At 49.6% G+C, this 24,741-nt stretch overlaps 6 protein-coding genes across 6 annotated transcripts; 5 read left to right on the forward strand and 1 right to left on the reverse strand.

The window, feature by feature from the left end:
* Positions 1 to 449: 449 nt before the first annotated feature.
* FIESC28_04741 (uncharacterized protein) lies at positions 450 to 1,358 on the forward strand (the record flags this gene model as incomplete). The annotated part of the gene is made up of 1 exon (XM_031158888.1): positions 450 to 1,358. The coding sequence occupies one exon, from the start codon at positions 450 to 452 to the stop codon at positions 1,356 to 1,358; it is 909 nt and encodes a 302-aa protein (XP_031017025.1).
* A 686-nt stretch (positions 1,359 to 2,044) lies between these two features.
* On the forward strand, positions 2,045 to 2,528 carry FIESC28_04742 (uncharacterized protein; the record flags this gene model as incomplete). The annotated part of the gene is made up of 3 exons (XM_031158889.1): positions 2,045 to 2,336; positions 2,389 to 2,442; positions 2,491 to 2,528. The coding sequence occupies 3 exons, from the start codon at positions 2,045 to 2,047 to the stop codon at positions 2,526 to 2,528; spliced, it is 384 nt and encodes a 127-aa protein (XP_031017026.1).
* Positions 2,529 to 4,922: 2,394 nt separating this feature from the next.
* On the forward strand, positions 4,923 to 13,365 carry FIESC28_04743 (uncharacterized protein; the record flags this gene model as incomplete). The annotated part of the gene is made up of 16 exons (XM_031158890.1): positions 4,923 to 5,446; positions 5,500 to 5,808; positions 5,857 to 6,076; positions 6,134 to 6,257; positions 6,313 to 6,978; positions 7,034 to 8,139; positions 8,190 to 8,490; positions 8,541 to 9,826; positions 9,884 to 9,980; positions 10,039 to 10,064; positions 10,116 to 11,036; positions 11,095 to 11,373; positions 11,431 to 11,831; positions 11,891 to 12,062; positions 12,118 to 12,420; positions 12,478 to 13,365. The coding sequence occupies 16 exons, from the start codon at positions 4,923 to 4,925 to the stop codon at positions 13,363 to 13,365; spliced, it is 7,623 nt and encodes a 2,540-aa protein (XP_031017027.1).
* Positions 13,366 to 13,653: 288 nt separating this feature from the next.
* On the reverse strand, positions 13,654 to 15,435 carry FIESC28_04744 (uncharacterized protein; the record flags this gene model as incomplete). The annotated part of the gene is made up of 8 exons (XM_031158891.1): positions 13,654 to 13,810; positions 13,865 to 14,483; positions 14,536 to 14,542; positions 14,602 to 14,717; positions 14,767 to 14,811; positions 14,870 to 14,931; positions 14,985 to 15,097; positions 15,154 to 15,435. The coding sequence occupies 8 exons, from the start codon at positions 15,433 to 15,435 to the stop codon at positions 13,654 to 13,656; spliced, it is 1,401 nt and encodes a 466-aa protein (XP_031017028.1).
* Positions 15,436 to 17,360: 1,925 nt separating this feature from the next.
* FIESC28_04745 (uncharacterized protein) lies at positions 17,361 to 22,471 on the forward strand (the record flags this gene model as incomplete). The annotated part of the gene is made up of 8 exons (XM_031158892.1): positions 17,361 to 18,302; positions 19,082 to 19,212; positions 19,264 to 19,341; positions 19,393 to 19,765; positions 19,823 to 19,966; positions 20,020 to 21,088; positions 21,141 to 21,434; positions 21,483 to 22,471. 8 exons carry the CDS (start codon positions 17,361 to 17,363, stop codon positions 22,469 to 22,471), a joined length of 4,020 nt encoding a protein of 1,339 aa, XP_031017029.1.
* An 820-nt stretch (positions 22,472 to 23,291) lies between these two features.
* FIESC28_04746 (uncharacterized protein) lies at positions 23,292 to 24,538 on the forward strand (the record flags this gene model as incomplete). Its single annotated transcript, XM_031158893.1, has 3 exons — positions 23,292 to 23,658; positions 23,714 to 23,906; positions 23,962 to 24,538. The coding sequence occupies 3 exons, from the start codon at positions 23,292 to 23,294 to the stop codon at positions 24,536 to 24,538; spliced, it is 1,137 nt and encodes a 378-aa protein (XP_031017030.1).
* Positions 24,539 to 24,741: the final 203 nt, after the last annotated feature.

Below are 24,741 nucleotides of genomic sequence, written 5' to 3' on the forward strand. Positions count from 1 at the left end.
GGCGGATTAGTAGTTGGGTCGGTGACGACCAGCGAATCCCCGCTGTTGTATGTCTTTTTGCAATTTCTGCGGTGCTATCACGGTCGCGTTTTCTTTCATTTTTGAATTTCACTGGTCCTTCAATCGCCATAATCGCTTGTCCTTTGGATGCGTATGAACGGGAAACAGTTCTCAAAGCAATTTCTACTGTGCAACTACCGTACCCCGCGCGCAATTGCGAAAAAGCAAGTAACACCGCGTACAGCGATCAGGCTAGTCAGATAACGGAAAACCTCGAACTCAAAGTCGCGATCACTATTACGCTTGACTGGGTACGCGCTTACCCTGCGACCATATCCAGCAGAACTTCGATCTTCAACAGATCAACAGAAGGAACCATCCGTTGAGTTTGCATCAGATTAGATCCGTTTTGTCTTGGTTTTAGGAATAGAGGACGATTCTTCTGCATCATGGCAACTCTTGCGCATTTGCAACCCGTGCCGACAATTGAGCCGCATTCCAGCGTGACCCCGACGCCTCAATCAGCAACGTCTACTCCGGCATCAACAGGCCCCCCCGGGCCACAGTGGACGGAAGCAGATGTACCTGAGTGGCTTCGCAAGCACATGGGCTTCTGGCAAGTTGAGCCAACGCCAATACGAGCTCGTACTTGGATGCTGGAAGGCCTTGATCACAATCAAGCTAACAGGCTTGATCTCCCCCGACACTTGGATGGAATCAAGGTCCAACTCAGGCGGGTATGGGACAGGCAGAACAAACCAGTCGCTGGGACAAAACGAAAGTCAGATGCTTCTGGAGGCGCACCTGCGAAGAAGGCAAAAGGAACCACGCCAATCAAGTCCGAAGGGGAACCACAAATGCCCCCTCCTCCCCCAAAGCCTCTTAGGAACCTCAAAGGAAAGTATGCAATCGAGACCGACTTTCCCTGCTGTGAGGGGCACTCAGACCGTGCACACGACGCTCTGTGCCATATCACACTGTCCCCTGGTGATGGTGAGACTATGCGAGGCCAGCTACAGATGGGCAACTTCAACGACTACAAGATTCTCATGTTCTTCGAGAAGCGTCCAACTGAGGTATCCTCAGAAAAGGAATGGTTCAGATGGCGAGGCAGAAAGGGATACGGCAGCAATTGGAAGTACAGAGGTGACGAGAACCATGGATGGGTCAAGTTTCGTGGTAATGGCGAAATTGAAGTATGGTTTGACAAAATTAGGGTTCACCTAATCGCCCAGAAGGGCAGAGCGTTGGGCGAGAAGAATAAGCACAATGTACACGCGTTTTGGGGGGATTGGCATGAGTATGATGAGGAGGGAATCGATCTTCTGGACACTTCGAAACTCTTTCCTGATTGGTAGCTTCGATTGTATATCTTTGGCGTTGGTAGTATGTGACGGCGTTCTGTTGGATTTGTACCTGAGACAACGGTTTGGCGGAGTTTATGCTTTATCCCTTAAGATTGCTCATGTGTTCTTGGCGTTAGTGGAACAAAGAAGTTGATCACAAGTTCTCCATGGCACCTCTTCCAGGCTGCGCTGGTCTTTGTGTTAGGCAACGTAGGCTTCTTCGTCATCTCGCCACGACGACAGAATATCGGTGAGAACACTCGGCTTTCAAGCCGCGCCAACACTTCCATTTCACATACTTTATAGAGGTTCTACGGTACTACTATGGGCTACCATATCCAGATTCATTGGTACAGTTTCACTGTTTCACTTCGGGCCGATTACTTCAATCATCTTGACCGAGTCTGCATCACATCCCTTTCAAGCCATAAGGTGACACTATCCTGTACCCGTTTCGAGAATCTTGTGTGAACATCTTCGAACACTGACGGATGACAAGTGCCACTGAAGAAAATGATTGTCTGACTAGGATTTTGAGCCGCGTGAATCACAAAGTTGAAAGTAGTATAAAAGGCCACCGAGAATCGATAATCTTCCTTCCTTTCTCAAACTTACACAACAAAATATCTATCACATACTTGAACATTACCATCTTACCAAACTTTCTAAGATTTACCAATCTCAACCAATACTCCAACATGTCTAGCCTTCCCCACCGTTTTACCATTACCGTTGACGGTAAGCACATTGCCAAGCCTGAGCAGAAGAACGAGGAAATGTTCCAAGCTCAATCCGGTGATGAGCCCGCCGTCTTTGAGATCAAGGATGGCCGCCTCGTCTGTGGCGAGTGGACTCTTGGTCGCTGGGTCGTAGAGAACAAGAGTTACCTCGCCAAGCCTGTCATGTGGCGCAAGAACGAGGAGGCCTCGCAGGAATTACAGCCTGTCGAGGTCAGAGTCGGTGCCACTGGCCCCGAGATCACCTTTGGAGGTCAGTTGTCATTTTCACTACTCGTGTAACATTTTACTGACAGTTGCTACAGACTCTCCGGGTATGGCTATTCACGATGGCAAGCTTGTTGCCCCTCACCAGCAAGGTAAGTCTACCCTGTTTGAAGCATGACAATGTCTAATCATCTATGTAGAGGAGTGCCAGACCGTTGAGATACGCGCCGAGGATTAGGCAAAAATGAATATGTAGGCCACAAAAAGGGTTGTCTGTTTGCGTTTTTTGAACACGTTCTCATGGTAACGGTGGCTTGGGGTAGCTTTTCGGCTCCATAGTTTTATAAAAGTCTTTCAAAAACAGTATACAGATTAAGTGATTGAAACGTTCTAGAAACCTTTATCCAAGACTTGAACCAAATTCGGTTTCAAGCAAGAGCAAGATATACCTATCATGTACATATTCAGAAACTGCATGTGGAGAGACTCTCAATATTTCATGTAAACTAGCACAAAGTGAATAAAATGTTGTCTTTGTTAGGCTTTCAGAGGTCAATCCTTTTGCTGCCCTATCGGTCGTACTTGTCGGCAAGTGATAGGGCATACTGTACAGGACCTTGTCTTCTTCTCGACAGAAACCCTTGATAGCATAAGGTAGCATTTGAAAGAGCACATGACCACCGAGTGGATTGGGGAGCCATTGAGACGGTAGCGAGGACTGCCATTGCATATACGTAGCATAGGCCTATCAAGATGCCAGCGGGCGCCCAAACTTAGTGTACGCAATGTCCAATCGACGCCGTACACGAAGTCACCCTGGATTTACAATGAATTCTAAGTTTTATCTATCAAGGCCAACCCCCAATCGCGATCAGCAGTCATGGGAATTCGCAAAGGTCAGAGCTCATGCCTGCAAAAAGCATATTAAATCGAGAAACGATGATATCCATGTACGCTTTGACTTGAAAATTGGTTTCATGCGTTCAGAGCAGGACCAACAGAACTAGGAGCGGCACGGCCCATCCCAGGTTCGGTAGAAGTGGCACGTCCTGAAACCCATGGTAGTGGGTTGTGTGATAACGCGGAGGAAGACGCCTGCTACGTTTCGATAAGCCGAGGTACAGACGGGTTCTACGAGTAATAGCTCGTTGAACTAACCCAAGGCAGTGATGGTAATTCGTAATTCCTATCATTCCAAAGTAATCGCTGCTTTAACCGGACCTAATTCTAAACCCCTGTAGGAGTTTGAACCAACAGGTGGGGTCGCAGCGTCGTATACAACCCAACAACGATGAAGAGCGACATGACAGCCCCTGTATTACAAGGAACATTCCTGCAGAGTCTTGTTGGTTAGCTGAGGATTTCGAACCAACAGTCTGACCCGAAATTTATCCTAGGACCTTCTTGAATGATTGGTAGGCTGTGCATATAACAATCTTCAAGGATTTGGGCTACAACCCTACCTGCATATACCTGCCGACTCTGCAGAAAGAGGCACAGCACACCGTCTATTATAGAATTGCCGAAGTTATAGATATTGTTGCTAAGCTATGATGTTGTGAGGAATTGACGAGGTTTGAGTGTGTCGACATGGGCAGATGAAGGCTTTCTGTGCAAGGTCGATTGTTAAGCGAGCAAATGACGCGAGAAACACACAACGGTTGCTTCCTCGGCGGGATCTAACTTCTTTCAGGAATGATTTCCATAATAGAAAGTCAATTTTGCATTAGCCTGGGTCTACGTTGGATCTTACGATGATGAGTATTTACCTCACCCGTGGACCATCGCCGGCTGTGCTTGAGTCCGTTGACATTATTTCCACCCGTCGCTAAACCTCAGATTGACAAGATCATCGTTTGACTATCAACTCTTTTTTGCTCTTGTGAAAAGTCTGTGGTCATGTCTTTAAAAACCTCCACCGTCTCGGCAGCTGAACTGTCTTACTCTCCACGCTTTTATCCTCTACATAATGGCAGCTACAGCTGGAAACGTGGCGACCATTGAGGCATATAACTGATTACCTAAAAGATGATAAGCTTCACCTGACAGCCTTAGTGTCACATCATGTTCTTTAACATGCATCCTCCTCCGAGCCTAGAGCTGCACGTAACTTCTACAATATCCACAGATCGGCTCCTTCAACGTTGCAGAAACAGAGTGGGGAGCCCGTCTTCCCGCGTATCCATAGCAGATTACAAACACCGCGGTACCCGAGGCGTCTTACCAGGGCGAATTGAGGCGATGGGCAGACGTAGCGCATCCATCGCGGTGGACTCGGATTCATCATCACTCGTGCTAGGATGGCCCAACCAAGACCTCAATCGAGGCCGACTGGCACAAGGATAACCTGGTTTGGAATAGTTGGTGGGGTACACTAGGAGCTGCAGGCAATGAACCCGGGAACCGGGATGAGCTTGCTGTCTACTGATACTGTTCATGTCTCTGGTACAGTATGTCTTGCGATTTCCTCGACGTGGTGCTATGTGATCCATATATGTCCGTGTCTGTATCTTTCCAATAGCCCGGACAATTATCCACGTTTCTCTCATGTGAATTTTGTCCAAGTTCACGGCTCTTGTATCTTATTATTCAACATCTCTCTACAATCAGTTCACCCTGATTTATACACACAATGCCTTCTGAAATCCCACCATGGAGAGAGCCCATTGCCATCGTGAGCATGGCATGTCGCCTACCGGGTGGCATTGACAAGCCGTTGGACCTTTGGGACCATGTTCGAGCAGGCCGTTCATCGGCCACGCCTATACCAAAGGATCGGTTCAACACTGAGAACTTCCTGTCTATGGACCCTAACAAGAAGGGGGAACAAGCCTTCAGAGGTGCTCACTTCGTGAAGGGGGACATCAAGCAGTTTGACCACAAGTTCTTTGGTATAAGCAAAGACACGGCAACAGCCATGGATCCCCAGCAGAAGCAACTGCTTGAGGTTGTCTATGAGTGTCTTGAGTCAGCCAATATCTCTATGGAGACAATCTCCAAGTCCAAGATCGGCTGTTACTGCGCCATGTTTGTGAGTGACTATCACGACATGTTGATGCAGGATCCGGAGTATCTTCCGACATTTATCGCCATTGGCACGACTCGAACTATGCTTGCCAACCGTATCAGTCATGCACTTGACCTTGGAGGTCCCAGGTATGTTGTCACTGAGCTTGAGACTGGCACAAATGCTGACACAGGATACGCAGCGTTACCATTGACACAGCATGTTCAGGCTCATTAGTCGCCCTGCATCTTGCCTGTCAAGCGCTGCAAGCGGGCGAGTGTGACGGTGCCGTAATTGGTGCCTCCAACCTGTTCCTGAGTCCCGACTATGCGCTGTCTCTCACGCGTCTGGGTGCTATCGCTGCAGATGGCCAGTGTAAGACATTTGACGCAGCCGCCAACGGTTATGGCCGTGGTGAAGGCACCAACGCTGTGTACATCAAGAGGCTCAGCGACGCCATCCGAGATGGCGACAGCATCAGAGCCGTCATTCGAGGAACTTCTTCCAACAGGTATGTCCCTTCCTTCTTCCATTGACGACCTAATGCTAACGAACATAGCTCCGGTGCTACGCCAGCTATCACTGAGCCTTCTGGCAGTGCCCAGAGAGACACGATCCTGCAAGCATATGCTCAAGCTGGAATTGAGAGCTTCAGCGAGACAGGGTACTTTGAGTGCCATGGTACCGGAACGCCTGTTGGTGATTGTATAGAGCTCGGCGCTGTGGGAGCAGTGTTCAGTGAGAGTCACAAGTCCCAAGATCCTCTTTGGGTCGGTTCGGTAAGTCGCATGCCGCCAATTCAGACACTTGCGCGCACAAGACTAACATCAGAACAGACGAAACCTAATGTGGGACACTCGGAAGCGGCGAGTGGTCTTAGCAGTCTGATGAAAGTGGTGCTGGCACTGGAGAAGGGAGAAATCCCGCCCAACACCAACTATAAAACACCCAACCCCAAGAGTATGGCTTTGTCCGGTTTCTCAACGCACTGTTTATATGACTAACCATGACTTAGTTGACTTTGATGGATGGAGAGTTCGTGTCGCTACGGCACCGCAACCTTGGCCTTTCAAATCCATCCGACGAGCAAGTGTCAACTCCCTTGGTATCGGAGGATCAACCGCTCACGCCGTCGTTGAATTCTATGAACCGCCCATGATCACCAATGGCATCGCCAATGGAGTTAACGATACCGATGGTGTGAATGGCACACATGACGTCAGTGTTACCAACGGTACTAATGGCCATGCCGGCGAGTCCTCCCCTTCATTCCTCGTGTTTACATCTGGCGCGTCTCGTGATTCCCGAGAAACAAACACTGCCAACCTTCTCGAGTTCCTCAAGACTCACGAAGAATGCCATGAATTGACCGCTCCTCTTATCACGGCACTGAATGCGCGAAGCCAGATTCACATTCGGCCATGGAAGTCTTTCGCTGTTGCGCAGACTGTTGGCGACCTCATCCAGCAGCTCGAGGGCAATGCGCTCAAGTCCAATCAGGCGCCAACTGGCAGCAGCGAACCCAAGATTCTCTTCACATTCACTGGCCAAGGAGCGACATGGTCGCAGATGGGAAAGCGCCTCCTCGAGGCATTCCCTGTCGCGCGCAACACCTTGTTCCTTTTGGACGATGTCATTCGAGAACTTTCCTCTTCGGAAAAGTCAGCTTGGACTCTAACAGGTACGTTGAACGACAGCTCCAAGATAATAGGCAGTGGATACTAACTTCTATACAGACAAGCTCACTAGTGAGCTTACACAAGATGAGATCAACTCGCCAACACTCGCCCATCCTCTTTCTCTGGCGGTGCAAATTGCTCTCACCGACGTGCTCTCCAGCTGGGGCGTTCTCCCAGATGGTGTTGTTGGTCACTCAGGTGGTGAGACAGCCGCTGCATACGCTTGTGGTGCCCTTACTGCCAAGGAAGCCATCACGGTCGCTTACTACCGAGGAATCGCGTGTGAGAACGCTCCATCGGGTGCCATGCTGGCCGTGAGAAGCGCACCAGACACGAAGGAACTTCAAGATGCTCTGGAGCGCCATGATGTGCAGATTGCATGTTTCAACGGACCTCAGAACCTGACCCTCGCAGGCCCTACTGAAGGTATCCAGAACATCGCCACCGAGCTGAACAGTCACGGCATCGTCTCGAGGAATGTTGCTGTTACTCGCGCATACCACACTCGCTCTATGAAGACGGTGGTTGATGATTATATGGAGAAGCTCCGAAACGTCCTTCACCCGAAGGCAGGACGTGTTCCCATGTACTCGTCTGTTACCGGTCGTCAATTGGTGGGCACTGAAGTTGGTGCTGACTACTGGGGAGCCAACCTCGTTTCGCCAGTTCTATACACTGATGCTGTGACACTGGCCATGGCTCAAGCTGATCGCAAGTTCGGAGCCTGCGTTGAGGTTGGACCGCACTCACTACTATCGCGGCCAACATCTGAGATTGTCAAGTCTCTCGCTGGCTCGCCTCAATTGCCTTACTTTTCCACCATGCTCCGAAATGCAGACACAAGCCAGCAGCTTATGAGCCTTGCTGGCGACTTAGTGCTCAATGGAAAGCAATTGAGTCTGGAACAAGTGAACAAGTCAAACCCTCTGTTCCAGGGCAAGTCTGTTCGCCTCCCCAACCATATCCAGGACAATCTTCCCGCTTATGCTTGGGATTACTCTTCTACACCCTGGACTGAGCCGCGAAACAGTTCAGAGTGGCGATTCCGAAAGAACCCGCGACACGAGATTCTGGGAACTCGCTGCCGAGGTGCGAATCCTTCGGCACCCACGTGGAGGAACAAGGTGTCGATTGAAGACGCTCCTTGGCTAGTTGACCATCAGGTATGTGATGAGCGATCTATGGGCATATACATCAGACTAACACGTCGCAGGTCAACGGCATCGTGACGCTGTCTTTCACTACCGGTATAGCAATGGTTGTCGAGGCTATGATGCAGGTTCAAGAGGAGAGCAAAGAGATCAACTGGTCAAACTACTCGTTTGAGCTAGAAGACTTTGTGTTCTCCAATTCCATCATCCTCCCGGACGAGAGCCCGATTGATCTCTTTCTCACCTTGATCCCGAGAAACGACAACGCTCGATCTGAACAGACGTGGTACGACTTTACCATTTCTTCGCTCAGAGGCGATGTTGACATCCGTCATTGCCACGGAAAGGCTGCAGTCCTTGAATGTAAGTACCGAACCGTGAAACAATTAGTGACCCAAGCTCACCATCACCAGCCGACAACGAGAACGGTTCATCTCTGGGCAGAACCTCCTGGCATCACATGCCTCTTGAAGTACCGCTGAAGAGCTACTACAAGACTCTGGAGAGAGTCGGATATGGCTATGGACCCAAGTTCCAGCTACTCTCTGAAGTCCGAGTCCGTCCAGGACTTTCAGCTTGCGCTGCTAAGATCGACATGACCTCAACTACGCAGTCGCCGGTTCGTGGCCAGCGGTATCTTTTGCACCCAGCCATGATGGATGCGGCTCTCCAAACGCCAGCCCTGGCGAACCGCTCGGGCTACTTCCAGGAGATCGATACTTTGCTGTTGCCTTCGCGCATGGAGAAGATCTCTATTCGCATGCCCGCCGACAAGACGGACATCGCTTGCTGTACCACCAACACATCTCCCGTTGGCTTCACTCGAATCCAGGGAGGCGTCCAATGCTACGACGCGATGTCCAAACCTTTCTTCGTTGTCGAGGGTCTGCAGATGGACAGGGCCACGAGTGAGGACCAGCCCACTCTTCCGTGGCTGAGGCTCACCTGGAAGCCTGATATCGGCGACATCTCGAACAATGACAACTTGGCCAGTTCCATTCAGATCAAGAGTCTTCCCGCAGAAAAGAAGCTTGTCAATCTCGAAGACCTGGTCAAGGAGCTCATCCCTCTCATTGTTGAGAATGGCGTTGAGAAGGGCAAGGACCTCGCTCCCCACCTGCAATCGTACCACACCTGGATGCTTGAACAAGCTGAGCTGCATCAGGACAGACTAGTGGCCCGCCACAAGCAAAACGGGTTTGCAACAGTTCGAGAAGCCATCTTGAAGGTCGTCGCTAACTCGGGAATCTCTGAGACTGTCGATGCTGCCATCGTATCTCAGCTGGCCCTCAACATGGCAAAGATCTTCCAAGGCGAAGTCGAGGCGCTGGCCGTTTGGCTCGAGAATGACCTTCTATACAGGTTCTACGAGGAAAGCATCTTCACAACAAGCATGAACCAGAAGCTCCGTTCCGTTGCCGAGCTTTTAGCGCACAAGAACCCCAACATGAAGGTTTTGGAGATCGGAGGCGGAACTGGTGGTGCGACAACTGAGTTGCTGCACGGTTTCTCCAAGGCGGGAGGGCCAGATGCGTACCAATCGTTTACTTTCACGGACATCTCAGCAGGTTTCTTCGAAAAGGCTAAGAAGAAGTTCGCGGTCTGGGATAGAATGGACTTCAAGACTCTTGACATCGAGAAGGATATCTCGGAACAGGGCTTCGGTGCGGAGAAGTATGACCTCGTGGTCGCAGCCAATGTAAGTGTCCGATTCACTTCACTGAGTGCTATCAATTACTTACCTTGTGTCTTCTAGGTGCTGCATGCTACTGCTGATCTACCATTCGCGATGAAAAACATCCGCTCGTTGCTGCGTGACGACGGATACCTATTGGTTGGCGAACTATCAGAAGGTAAATGACTCCCTCGCCGATACAATGTCCACTAGTAGCTAATACATTGACAACGCAGATCTCACTTCAGCAAACTTCCTTTGGGTATTTTTAATCTCCCGTCGCGCCAATCTTGCATCACTAACTCTCTCATAGGGACCATTGACCGGCTGGTGGCTGCGCCCCCGATCACCTGGCCGCTCTGGACCTGGACTTTCCATGGACGAATGGCGACAAGAGCTTGCTGCGGACTTCGACAGCGTTTCCGAGATACAAGCTAAGCGTGAGACAGCCAGCAATGGTCAAATCTCAAGCACTATTGTCATGACTGCGAGAGCGAAGCCCGTCGACTACACTCCTCCCGAGCCACTTTCGGAACAGAAGGTGCATATCGCAGGAGTGAACAGCGTCTCGGCAACTCGAGATCATATCGAACAGTTCCTTGACAAAAAGGGTGTTTCAGCCACTTCAGGCAAGCTCGAGGATCTTACTTCACGAGAATGGTCGGGCGAATGGCTCATTCTTGTTGACGAGACTGATGGAAGCTTCCTCGCTTCTCTTGATGCTAAGCAGCTGGAGGCATTGAAGTCATGGCTCACTAAGCCCATCAAGTGCATCTGGATCACCCGCAAGGTATATCTCGACCCGCAAAGCACGACAGGAGGTCTTGTGACGGGTTTCGCACGAACACTCAGGATGGAGAACAGCCAGCTTGAGCTGTATACTCTGGACTTGAGCAGTGAAGGTGATATTACGCCCGGTATCATTTACCACGTTCTGGAGCGAATCCATTACTCTCACGGCGATCCTATTTCTAAGCTGGATTATGAAGTGGCTGAGAAGGACGGCCAGCTGTGGACATGCAGGCTTGTCAAGGACTCGGGTCTGGAGGACGCTTATGGTCCCGCCCGAAAGATGAACGTGCCTGTCATGGAGGTATCGCAGGCCCCGCATCACTTGGTGGTGAGGGAGCCAGGAATCTTGGAGAGCCTTACTATGGCACAAGACGATGGGTACTCAACATTGCCAGATGGGCATGTGCTTGTTGACGTCAGGGCCATTGGACTTGACGAGCGGGTAAGTACCACTTCCTCCTTCCGACCAACAATCATATTCATGTCTAACTACGATACAGGATGGTCGAATTGCCCAAGGAGCTCTTCCAGCGTTGGAGTTTGGTCGTGAATGCTCTGGTGTTGTCAGGAGCTGTGCTGCTGATGTCACTTCAGTCAGCCCTGGAGACCGCGTTGCTGTCATTGGACAAGGAACCTTCGCGACGCAGTACCTGGCACCTTCGACCTGTTGTCGCAAGATTCCTGACTGGCTCTCGTTTGAGGATGCGGCTGCGATCCCTACAAGCTTTGTCACCGCGCTGTATGCACTTACCACGCCTGCGAGAGTCTCTATAGGCCAGGTATGTATTGCCAATCCCGGCTCACACTTAGACCTTCAGTACATTAACACGGAACAGAAAATTCTCATCGCCAATGCTACATCGACTCAAGGCATCGCTCTAGTCAAAATGGCGAAAGCACTCAAGCTTGATGTTCACGCCACCACAACTGACAGCGACAAGTCTCTTCTCACCAAGTATGGCGTCGGTGCATTGAAGATCTTTACGGTTGCACCAAACGTCGGCCGCTCCACCGCCGCGCATGCCATGAGTGGACATACTTACAGACTCATTCTGAACACTCAATCGGGACAATATGCAGGCTTTTCGCACGCGATAGCCAAGCGGGGAACCTATGTCGAGATTGGATCTGGCGAAGCACAAGGGGATGATAGCAATCTCCGGCCTAACAAGAACGTCATGTTTGCTTCCATCGATCTTTCAGATGCCTATCATGAGAGTAGCGATGATCTCGGAGAGTAAGTATTCCCAATTACGGATTTTATCTTTTTATTTTACTGACAAATGATTGCAACAGACTATTGGATCAGATTATGCGTATGGTTGAGAGGCAGGAGGTCGATACCTACATGCCACTCGAGGTGTCCGGGCTTCATTCTCTTCCAACCGCTTTCTCAGCTCTATGTACAGATGTTCACAAGAAACAAGTGATATCACTTGCAGACAGTAGCGATACGCAATTGGTCAAGGTATGTACCGTCAATCACTCACGTAAAATCAGATTCTGACTTCGCCATTGTATAGACACAACCCAAGACATCACCCTTCGACCATCGAAAGACATACATCATCACTGGTGGTCTTGGCGGTCTAGGACGTGCAATCGCAGTTTGGATGGCCAGTTATGGTGCTCGAAACCTCATTCTTGCTACCAGCTCGGTCGCGAAGGCCTCACAGTCTGGCGATCTTTTGCAGCAGCTGTCTTCATATGGGTGCAACGCCAGAGTTGAGGTCTGCGACGTCGGCAACTACTCAGCTGTGGAACGACTTATTGCCAGTGCGAATACACCAGTTGGTGGCGTCATTCATTCAGCATTGAGACTTAGCGTGAGTACTTGTCCTTGGCCACATGGCTCTCTATTCATTGATCTAACAATCTCTCAGGATCGCTTCTTTGAGGACATCACCCTCAAGGATTTCGATGCGGTTTTCGGTCCCAAGGTCAACGGTGCACTGAACCTCCACAACTGTCTTCAAGGACAGCACCTAGATTTCTTCGTCATGCTCAGCTCGGGATGTGGTGTTCTAGGTAACGAGGGCCAGTCGAACTATTCGGCGAGCAGCACCTTCCTCGACACCTTTGCTCGTTATCGACAGAGCCTCGGTCTTCCAGCTTCGTCTGTTGATCTCGGCTTTGTTGAAGATGTTGGAAACATCAGTGAGCGTCCCGAGATTCAAGCTTCCTTGCTGTCTCGTGGTCTCAGGCCTATCACAGTACGAGATGTTCTACGCGTGGTAGAGGGTGCTATTGCCACCGGTCTGCCTGAGAACCCCACAGCTCCCAAGGACTCTGCCTATGATAACTTCGCCCAAGGCCAGATTGTTCTCAGCTTTGGCATGATTGATAAAGCCACATCTGAATGGCAGTCTTGGGCCAAGGACGCCAAGTTTGGTATGCTGCGATCTAGAGCTACTGATAACGCGGCGAGTGATGCGGATGCTGGAAGTGGAGAAAGTGCAGTCCAGACAGCTGTCAAGGCTTTCCGAAGCGCTCTCGGACGGCTTGGCGATGCGTCCGAGGGTAGAGAAGCTGCTTTACAGCCCACCGTTTGTACCGCTCTTGTTGCCAAGCTGGCACAAGTGCTGTCCATGAAGATTGGTGACATCCAGCCTTCGAGATCCGCGGTCCAGTACGGTATGGACTCTCTCATCGCTATTGAGGTCAGATCTTGGGCGAGATATGCCTTCCAGATTGACTTGCCTATCAGTGACTTGACGAACCCGTATAGTATTCAGGACTTGGCGGCGAGGGTTTCTCGAATGATTGTGTGAGGGCGCGGATGTTTCTCTTTGGGCTTGATATAGACGACAGTTTTGGATCTCCATTCCATATCTCAAAATTATTATTAGGGTATTCCTTCACTTCAATTATATACGCCGTTTGCTCTCCAAGGTTATCGACGTTCTAATGATGTCAACGCCGCTTTATTCATCTATTCCATTGTCGATACAGCTTCTTTCATCTGCTGAATATCATGAACGATACACCGCTAATCATCAACCAATCCAGTGCCAGACCCCTTCGATGACCTTGTAAAATGCCTTTTTGTGAAATTGTGCTTAAAGAATGTCTCCCAAGAAAGGAAGTGGAGTACCTGATCTACTGGTCTGGGGAAGAGAAGATTCTGATCTTGAAGCCGAAGCTGAAGCTGTTGCCGAGGTCGAACTCGACGATCGGGGTATTCCGTCCCACGGCTTCTGGGCGCATATTGTGATTCTAGATTTCAGTCAGTACAAAATGTTATTTGGATTTCCGATGGTTGTTACTCACAATGTCATGAAAGAGTGATATTTTGTGTTCGCAATCTCTCTTCGCACTTCCGCCAGAAGAGCGTTCACTTGATCTGGAGTCCATCCCAAGCCCTGTGTGAAAACGGGCATCGTCAACGGCTCGATAATAAGCAGCCAGTTTTGCGTCATCAGATGGCCTATGCGCTGTAACTTCTTCCCAGGATAGCACGCGTTTGTCGGCGCACCATTTCTCGTCTCGATGATAGGCTCAAACCCGGCCTCTTGTAGCAACGGCTTGAACTTCTCGGGGTACTTTACAGTAGTGCCGAAATTCTGTAAACCTTCTTCTAGTAAATCGTTCCATCTGCGAAAGGCGGTCCCTCTTAGTGAGTGGTCAGGCGAATTTAGTATGGCGATCCATTCTGTAAATTCAACCCAACCTCCGGGCCGTAAATGTTCGAAACATGATTGAATTAACCTCTTTTTGTCGTTTATATCGCCGAGTTGTCGAACGTGGATTAAGTCAAAGTTGCCGCCGCCTTCAAAGTCCCAGTCTTGGGTTATGTCCATTGTTTTAAAGGTGCAGTTGGATTTTGTATATTGTGGGTGGATGGGTTCAATGTCGACGCCTAGGACGGAACAGTATGGGTGTTTTTGGGCTATGGGCTGTTAGATTTGAGGTTGGAGGCATTGACTCGAGGGAAGATTTACCAAATTCCTATTAGACAAAAGTTAGAAACGGGTACAATATTGGTACTGGTTTTGGAGTGAACTTACAAGTGCCCATATTCCACCTGCTGTGCCTACATCGAGGACTCGCTTTGGTCTTGGTGTTATAGGTGATAAACAAAGTTGTCCTTTAAAAACATTGATGATAACAGTATGTTGTATGACTGGGAAATGTCAGTGGGAGCAAGTCTATGTTGAGGCAGGTGTAATTACCATTTCTATCTTGTTCTTGCTGAGTGTTTTGTAGATATCCGTAACCTGGTGTTGCGTGTGATCAGTATTTGAATACAGCTGAATTTGTGGGCGAGAAACGTACGAACTGAGGATTTGGTAAACTTGCTGACCATAGACTGAAAGAAACGTTTTGATCGCGATGCACTGATCAAGTTAGTATAGAGTCAGTCATGTTGAATGGAGTAGTAATCTCTTACGTCTTCAATGGCTTGTAAGTCGATATGTATTCGTCTGAAGAATCCGAAGAGTCTTCCAATAATTCACTGCTAGGTCGTAAATTACTCGATTGGTGGGGAGCATGATCTTCATTCTAGCATAATGGTCAGTTTCGGAAATATCACACCATATCATGTAGTTGATACTCACATCATCAAGTCGAACCCTTGCAGCAGCGGCCGGGGAAAGAGTTTGCCGATCCCACCCGCCTGAGCGTCGGCTAACCGGCGTTCCAGGGGCGCCTGTACTCCCTGAAAGGTTATTGTGGCTCTGGTTCAAGCTCTGGTTGTCGCTGGAGACGCTAGAGGCGTAATTGGAAATGTTGGACGAGGACGAGGCGGTGAGTGTCGCAGGCCTTGTCGCTCCAGTGGATCCGGCTCCGGCGCTTCTCATGGAGCTCGAGTCGCGTCCATTGTCTGCTGTGTCTGCCATTTGTTGCTGTATTCGTAAGTCGACTCGACCGAGTAAATTTGACAGGAGGAATGCGGGCCGATCCGACGCCAAAAAAAAAACGTTTTCTTTCACTCTCTCCTCCTTTTTTAGTTTGATCGATGGGCTTGGTGCTTGTCTTTTTGGGGGAGGTGGCAAATGGATAAATTGATTGTCGGTAAAGAAAGATGAAAAGAAGAGGCCAAGCTTTTACTACCGAATCCTGCAGGAATTGTTATGCTGTGTGGTGTGCAGCGTGACAGTGCTGTGCTGTGCAGTTGACAGTTATCACTTGACGTCGACTGTCTAAACAAGCCCAAATAGGGTCAGTCGGTTCTAATGGATGAAATTTCTGAATTTGGGCGCATCAACCCTCTCTTCTATTTTTTGCTCGTCTCCCTTGACCAGTTGGGCATTGAACTTATCCTTGTTGATGTCTCGTTCTCTCAGTGATCATCCCACTATCTAGCCCTGTCGGGTTAGCACTTTGGTGTGAACTGCCAGCGCGTCCCTACTTGAAATAGATTAAGGCGTCGTTTAGAGTTTAATATTGTTTTATTTTTTCAGCTTTGTAACCTCAGTGGAGTGTCTAGCGTCTTAAGCGAACCTGTCACATAAAGTCCACCACTGTTCAGTGGTCAAATCCCTGAGGACACAGACATAGGACATAACACGGCTCGTTTTGTTATAGATAACCCCGTGTGATAGCGTATCAATAAGATTGATCTGACCTGAAAATCCCATCACATTCAAAGACAAACAAGGCATTGTCATTGTTGGTGCATGGCATTCTCTCGTTCCGACAGTCTCCCTCCCCTCCCCTCCCCTGTAGTGTCAATGTGTGGTGGGGGTCCTTGTTTTGGATCCATCATTGAGCAAGGGTTCCTCGGCACTTCAACTGAGGCCCGGTTTACCCGTTCATGATGGATATTATTAAAGCGGCAACCCTTTCCATCATTCTTCTGCAACATCTCGAGTAATAAGGAAAGTTGCAGGTTGCAAGTGGTTGACAGAAGGGATGGCCCCCAAGGCTTGGGCATCATGATAAAGTAGTCTGGTCCAGGCTAGCCTAACCTGGCATAAAGTAACTAAATTGCTTTGTCTGTTGTGTTTTCGGAAGGCAGTTCTTCCGCCACTCTTTCGAGTTGGTCATAGACTGGAATGTGTTTACGATAGACAGTGTCAAATACTGCAAGACAGATTTCAAGGAATACCCTAACATATCTATGTTTCGAACCACTACACTGTTTTCTGCCTTGGCTACGAATATCTATGTATGTCGGTTACCCTACATCGAAGTAGCTCAACGAGGCAACGCATGGCCTATCCACTGATGTCATCATTCAGAATGGACAATTGTGCAAACAATTTCGCTTTTAGTTGTTATACGCGTATAAAAAGAATTGATCCTTGTAAGCACAGGAGACGAAATGATGTGGTCACTTTGTGCGGACCTAGACCAGCATCTAGGCCACTTTATTCTGACACCCCAAGTCTCAGACATTTTCTTGCTACCCATCTCATAGTGAGACTTGAAATCGCATAATAAGCAAGCCAAGAGCTATACTACACTGCATCTGCGACGCTTTACTATAACCAGGAACAAGTTCCAGGCAACATCACGTAAGCTCAGACAATCATCCCCGACGGCATGAACATATAAGAGTGAAGTCCTCCTTAACTTGGGGATGAGTTGGACATTGTCGGCATAAACTGTGAAATCCAAATCGCTTCAAGCCTCGTATTGAAACTGTTTCTACAGCTCGCAAGCGTTTTTGAAAACGATAGAAAACACCACCAACAGCCGGAATCTCACTCTGCGGGGTTTTACAAATTAGCCTATATAAAAGTCAGCAACTCCTTCTTAAAAAGCCCTCACATCTAGGCATCATCTCTCGAACCCATATCATCCCAACCTTGATATCATCATGGCTGGCCTCAGATACGACCCAGAATACTACAAAGCAATCGGATCACCCCCCATAGGTCCCAGATCCGATCCACCTCAGACAGTACACCAACTCAGATCCGGTATTGAAAACACCATTCGAAACTTTGTCACCAACTCGCCATACCCACCTGGAGTGAAAGAAACTGTATACAGAGTCAAGAGTTCTAATGGGACCGAGATCGAAGTCACCCGCTTCGCATGCGACGAGACACTAGCCTCGAAGGAGCCCACGCCCGCAGTTATTTATTTCCATGGAGGAGGCTTCGTAGCCTGCACGGTACCGCCATTCGCACCGCAGATTGCGCGTTTTGCGAATGATTCGAAGTTGCCATACTTTGCTGTCGACTACAGGTTGGCCCCGGAGTATCCTGCTCCAGCGGCACTTGAGGATGCGTGGGCAGCTATACAATTTGTATCAAGCTCTGCCGCAGAACTCAATATCGACCCTACTAGAATCGCCTTGTATGGTGATAGTGCTGGTGGTGGTCTTGCCGCAGGCGCTGCTTTGATGGCCAGGGACCGTCAACTCAATCCTCCAATCGCGAAACAGATTCTGGTCTATCCCATGCTGGACGATCAATACAACCTCAAGGAAGGCGACCCTTATCTAGACGTCCTAGTAATGAGACCGGCTGGTGCAAAAGTCGCATGGGACGCTTATCTTTCGAAACTTCGAGAGGGTGAGGATGAACTAGCGCTCTCCTACGCTATTCCTGCGAGAGCTGCCAGCTTGAAAGGTCTTCCGGCCACATACATCGATATCGGATCTCTAGACCTTTTCCGAGATGAGAGCTTGAGATATGCTAATAGATTGGCTGATGAGCATGTTGAGGTGGAGCTGCATCTTTGGCCTGGACTGCCTCATGGGTTTGATGGAATGAGAGAGCTCAGTTGGTTCAAGAGAGCTACTGAGAGTCGAGTAAGTGCTTTGAAGAGAATGTGATGCACTTTGTACCCAATTGGAATCAGACACATATTGTAGGGGTAGACATTGGATACATAGGTCTTTAAAGTTGTAAATAGATCATCTGTTTTCATTCGCTCTTCTACTATGACTTTCCCTCAAACTACCAGAAGAATTAGTCCCCAAAAGCATAAGAGATAAGATATTTTGATTATCTTATGCTAGCTTAGAGTAGCTTTTAGGCTACCTATACTTATACTTTTATTTGGCTTCGTAAATCTGACACCCACCTGCTTGCCTGTAGATCAGCGCGATCTACTCAAGGTATGGACCACATGTGGGCAAAACATAATACGACGGAACTCGGCCGATGCCGATTTATACGCGGTTTCAATCAATTTTGCCAGCATGATAGAAATTGTCCACTATAGTCAGGTAAAAAGCTGACCTGAAAGGGTAAAGACGACCGATGCATATGAAATGACATCTTCATCGTCCAGAGCCGCGTCAATAGAAATGCGGAGGAATGTGGGGTAAAGGTGTCATCAGGCATAATAAAGTCTTGTCCAACAACTACCAACGGCTAATACCGCAACAACGGCAAAATTCCTATTGATGCAAATTCTTCCCCTCACCAACCGGGCAAGCAAGACCGAACTCCCGGGGCTGGGATCGACAGGTTCGGCATGCGACTTTATGTCATGTCATGCATGCTGTACGGGTTATTAACCACCGAGCTTCATACAAATACCGCCAAAATGGCTTCAACTTCTGCGCCTTCGCCTTGTTGACAGAGGTATTGCGTCGAGATGAAGTTGCTTTCACTCTCTACCGTCGGGCTTCTGGCCTTGACAGGATTCTCAATTGCGCAAGAGAATGCCAACGTTCCAATCCAAGACAATGGATTGACAAACATTGTCCAATGGTAGAGTGGAGCAATTCATATGGATTGAGCCTTACACTAACCAATTAATAGGGACGACCACAGCTACCTCATCAACGGTGAACGAATCTTTGTCTTCTCCGGAGAGTTCCATTACTGGCGCTTGCCTGTGTACGCCTGACCTCCCAACTCCAAGTCCACGTTGCTGACGATTCATGCTAGGCCTGAACTCTGGCGCGACTTGCTGGAAAAGATCAAAGCGGCCGGTTTCAATGCTTTCAGCATCTACAACAGCTGGGGCTACCACGAAGCCTCCCCAGGCGCCCTTGACTTCGAGAACGGCGCGCACGACTTTGTGTCTATCATGACATTAGCGAAGGAGCTCGGTCTCTATCTCTTGATCCGCCCAGGTCCCTATGTCAATGCCGAGGCCAACGCTGGAGGATTCCCCCTGTGGGTGACCACCGGCGAGTATGGCAGGCTGCGCAACGATGATCCTAGATTCACAAAGGCCTGGTCCAAATACTGGACTGAGATATCGAAGATCATTGAGCCGCATCTCATCACCAATGGCGGCAACGTTGCCATGTTCCAGGTAAAGATTCCTTATTCTGAGATGAGACGAGTCTTTCAGGCTAATCAACTTCTCTAGATCGAAAACGAGCTGGGTGGTCAGTGGAAGAACGATGACAAGCGCATCTTGAACGAACCAACTGCGAATTATATGCAACTCCTGCAAGATTCGGCACGAGACGCTGGCATCGATGTACCCGTCTTCCACAACGCTCCTAATACTGTGAGACTTCCCACCCGCCATCTTACTTGATCCATCAATATTGACCATCCTAGCGCACCTTTTCTTGGTCAAATGACTTCGAGGCCAATGCAACTGGCAATGTTGACGTGACTGGTGTAGACAGCTACCCATCCTGCTGGAGCTGCAACCTCGACGAATGCACAGGCACCAATGGCGAATACGTCCCCTACAACATCCAAGACTACGTCACCTACTTCGCCAAACAGTCTCCAGCCCAACCTCACTTCCTGCCTGAGTTCCAGGGCGGTTCTTACAACCCATGGGGTGGTCCGGAGGGCGGCTGCCCAGGCGACATTGGTCCTGATTTTGCAAACATCTTCTACCGTGACTTGGTTGCTCAGCAAGCCACGGCTATTTCGCTTTACATGATGTACGGTGGTACCAACTGGGGCTGGTTCGCTTGCCCTGTGGTTGCTACTAGCTATGATTACTCCTCGCCTATCTCTGAGAACCGAGAAATCTGGGATAAGTACTATGAGACTAAGTCGTTGACTTTGTTTACTCGAGTGGCGCATGATCTTACCAAGACCAACCGTGTCACGAACAGTACATCTCTGTCTACCAATGACGACATTCTTATCTCTGAGCTTCGACACGAGGATAATGGTGCAGCTTTCTACGTTGCTCGTCACGAGTACTCGCCATCCGGCACTAAGGAGATCTTCAAGGTCCGCGTCAACACTACGGAGGGCGAGATGATCATTCCTCAGAATGACCACATTACCATCAACGGGCATCAGTCCAAGATCATCCCTACCGACTTCCACTTCGGTGAGAAGACCCTTCTCTATACCACAGCCGAGGTCCTCACCTACTCTGTCATCGATAAGAAGGAGGTCATCGTGCTTTGGCTCCCCGAGGGTGAGCACGGAGAGTTCGTACTCAAGGGACATACTGAGCTCAAGCATGACAAGTCGCTGAAGGGTCTTAAGATCAAGGCGGGTAAGAAGAGTGTTACCGTCAACTACACTCAGAAGAAGGGCCTTTTCACCCTCAACATGAAGGACGGCTCGACCATTATTTTGGCTGATCGCCAGACCGCTTACAAGTTCTGGGCACCGACACTGGACAATGATCCTTTTGCACCTGTTAACAAAACCGGTATGTGCTTATCTTGAATATCCGTCAGATAATAGCTAACTAAAATTTGTAGTTCTTGTCCATGGACCTTACCTCGTCCGTCATGCGACCGTCAAGGATGGCCAGCTTAACATCGAAGGCGATCTCGACAAGTCTACCGACATCACTATCTTTGCTTCCGAGTCTCTTAAATCCGTCTCCTGGAACGGCGAGAAGGTCAAGATCTCATCGAAGGAGAGCCACAAGTACACCGCGAAGCTCAAGGGTCCTTCGAAGGTCAAGCTTCCCAAGCTTGAGTCGTGGAAGTACGCGGACAGCTTGCCTGAGATCAAGTCGGACTACAAGACTTCTTCTTCAAGCTGGATTGGTAAGTATCTATTTTCACTGGGGATTCCCTAGTACTGACATTTTTTAGTGGCCAACAAGAAGAATACTACCAATGCGGTTCTCGTTCCCGACTTGAAGAACCCCGTCTTGTATGTCGACGAATACAACATCCACTACGGTAACCACATCTACAGGGCCAGTTTCCCCACGACTGACAAGGCTCCCACTGGTGTGTATCTGAATGTCACAGGTGGCCTGGCCTTTGGCTACTCTGTCTGGCTCAACTCGGACTACATCGGCTCTTACCTTGGCAATGCTACCGTCGGAAAGTCTGGACAAGAGTTCTCTTTCAAAAATGCCACTCTGTCCAAGAAAGAGAACACCCTAGTCGTGTTGATGGACAACTCTGGACACGATCTTCGCGATGGCGCTCTTGACCCTCGAGGTATCACCAACGCCACTCTCATCGGCTCTGCCAAGGATGGATACAAGTTCTCCGAGTGGAAGATCGCTGGCCATGCCGGAAGCGTCGAAGGCGAAGTCATCGATCCAGTTCGCGGTCCTCTCAACGAAGGTGGTCTCTACGCCGAGCGTATCGGTGCTCACCTGCCAGGCTTCTCCGACAAGAAGTGGAAGTCCTACTCCTCTAAGCAGGGAACCCTCGTCAACCCTTCAGCGGGAGTCCGTGCCTACAGAACCACCGTCGATCTCGACATTCCCGATGGTCTCGACGTGGGCATCTCATTCAAGCTCACCGCTCCCTCCAACGCGACCTTCTCGCCCACCAAGAAGGGCTACAGCAACCACGTCCGCGTGCTTCTCTTCGTCAACGGCTACCAATACGGCCGATTCAATCCTTACATCGGCAACCAGGTCTCTTTTCCTGTTCCTCCCGGCGTGCTCAATTACAGCGGAGAAAACACGATCGCTGTCACGGTTTGGAGTCAGAGCGCTAAAGGTGGTGAGGTTAAAGTTGAGTGGGAGGTTGATTATGCGCATAGTTCGAGCTTTGATGTCAAGTTTGACAGTGAATACCTTCGTCCAAAGTGGGCTGAAAGTAGATCGCAGTATGCGTAGCAGTGTGGATCGCTGAAGGAGGATTGAGTAGTCGCTAGAAGAATAAAATACGCCTTTTGAACTGTAGCGTCACGCCAGGCACAATTGCAAGCCTTCCAGGGACGAGCTGAAGATGGGAATGCTGGCTTGAAGGCCAAAACATGTATGACTGCTCAGCCTCAATTGTCAACTGCCAATTCTGCATACCTTTTGTCAGACGGAGACGGAATTTGCCATTAGTTTTCTACTAAGATTTCAGCTTGTATTCAGCGTCCTCCTTCAATGGCGCCAACTATCGAAACCATTTTAAACCCTGCAGCCAAGGCGCTCCGTTTCTGCTGCTGGTTTAAGCTTAATACAAGCTTGGAGGACACAAGTGTTTACAACTACAGGGATCTTCCATTGCGAATTGAGCTTGCCCTTTGACAACGATATTCTCGTATAGAAAACAGTTCCATGTCCAATAATATCGTGGCGCTGACACGTAGCACCTGATGGACGCTATTTTTGTCGACCCAACAGCTGTTTTAGCGGTAAACACAGCCCCAGTGCTTCAAGCTGGCGTTTTAGTGGCTGGTCTAGCTGCTCGTAGCCAGCACTTACAGGGTCTAGACTGGCAGAGCCACCATCTGCAGGGTCAGAGGCCGAAGGGAGGGAGCTTAGCTGAATGTTTGAACATCTATAACAATAAGCATCTTTCAGTTCGAATTTTAGTCTTTCAATTCTTCTTTTTTGGTATTCCTACGTAAAGATCTGTTTTCCACTTCAACACTGTTAACTGAGCATCCTTATCGCTGTGCCTTATCGATTAAGAGCCTGATAACCACCGACACCCACAAATATGCGCTTCGCTCCTAGCGTCCTCATTGGCCTTTTGGCTGTCAACGGCCTCGCCCAAACAGTCGCAGACCCAGAACAACAACCAGAGCCCTCAGCTATCGCTGAACCCCAACCTTCGTCACCCGCAGCAGAGCCCTCGGCGCCTGTACAACAGCCCACGAATCCTTCAAGCGACGGCGACGATGATGATGACGATACACCACAATCGGACGCTGACACCGCGCCCACGGCCGTCCCAGAACCTTCGGCGAACGAGCCGGTAGAGACAGCGGATGCCTCTCAAGTGGGACAACCAACAGCTACAGCGGCCGATGATGATGACGATGATGAGGCTTCATCTGCAGTTGTAGGAACAGTCACATCAGATGGTAAGGCGCAGAATCAACTCAGCGCAGCGAAAGGATATGCTGACAACCTTCAAAGCCAGTGCGACCGACGACGAAGCTACAGCTACTGCGACCGATACAGACGATGACGATGCAACGGATACAGCCACTCTGACGGCTACCGAGAGCTCTGCTCCGACAAGCACCGGCGCTGTAGTCGAAGTCGACCTCAAGAATGCGACGATCGGCGACAACGCAAAATTGATTGAAGTCGACGGCAAGCCCGCCATGTATGTCTTCCCAATCCTACTTCTAAATACCCTCCGCTAACTTGTCCGATCACAGTAAACTCAGCGCTCCCGCCAACGGCCAAGCAACGTTTACCGTACCCGTCGAAACCGATGATGACGACTTCGACGACGACGAACTCATCTACATAGTTGCATCCATCCTCGTCGGCGAAGGAAGCGCCAAACTACGAAAACGAGCTACAAAGACGGACTGTACACTACAGATTCAAGCGGGCAGCGCAAACGTTTACAGCGAACCTCTATATACCACCGATGGCAAGTTCCAGGACGTCAAGAGCAGCGGGATCCGATCTTCGGACAATCCCGGCGCTGCGAATGTTCAGGTAACGCAGACGTGCGGTGATACGCCTTCGCCCATGACTGTCGGTAACGTTCGTGCTGGCACCGATAGCGGAATAAAGTCAAGCTCTGGAGCTGGAGGTAGTGGAGGCTCTGGTGGTAGTGGAAATGGTGGGAAGGGTGGCAGTGGCTCTGGCTCTGGCTCCGGGACGTCTACAGCTGATGGCGCAAATGCGAGCGAGACCAGCGATTCTGGTAACGTCGGATCCAAGACCAGAACGAGCATCGGAGCTCTCGCTGCTGCCATTCTGGCTGCGGCTGCATTTTTCTAGACAACCTTGAGATTGATTCACATGGAGCATAGCGGGATCGGGCGCGGACATGTCGAACTCGAAATGATACGATAATATTTACGAGTATTAATTATACTACCTAATTAAGCAATCCCTCGGGTCCATGAAAGCTTCTCTGGTGCTCGTAGAAACCTTGACCCCGTTAACATAAGAGACGAAACAATTTAGTCCTTTCGGACGGT

This window comes from Fusarium coffeatum (assembly GCF_003316985.1).
Source record: "Fusarium coffeatum strain FIESC_28 chromosome Unknown BRIP53273_contig_104, whole genome shotgun sequence".
Lineage (NCBI taxonomy): Eukaryota > Fungi > Ascomycota > Sordariomycetes > Hypocreales > Nectriaceae > Fusarium > Fusarium coffeatum.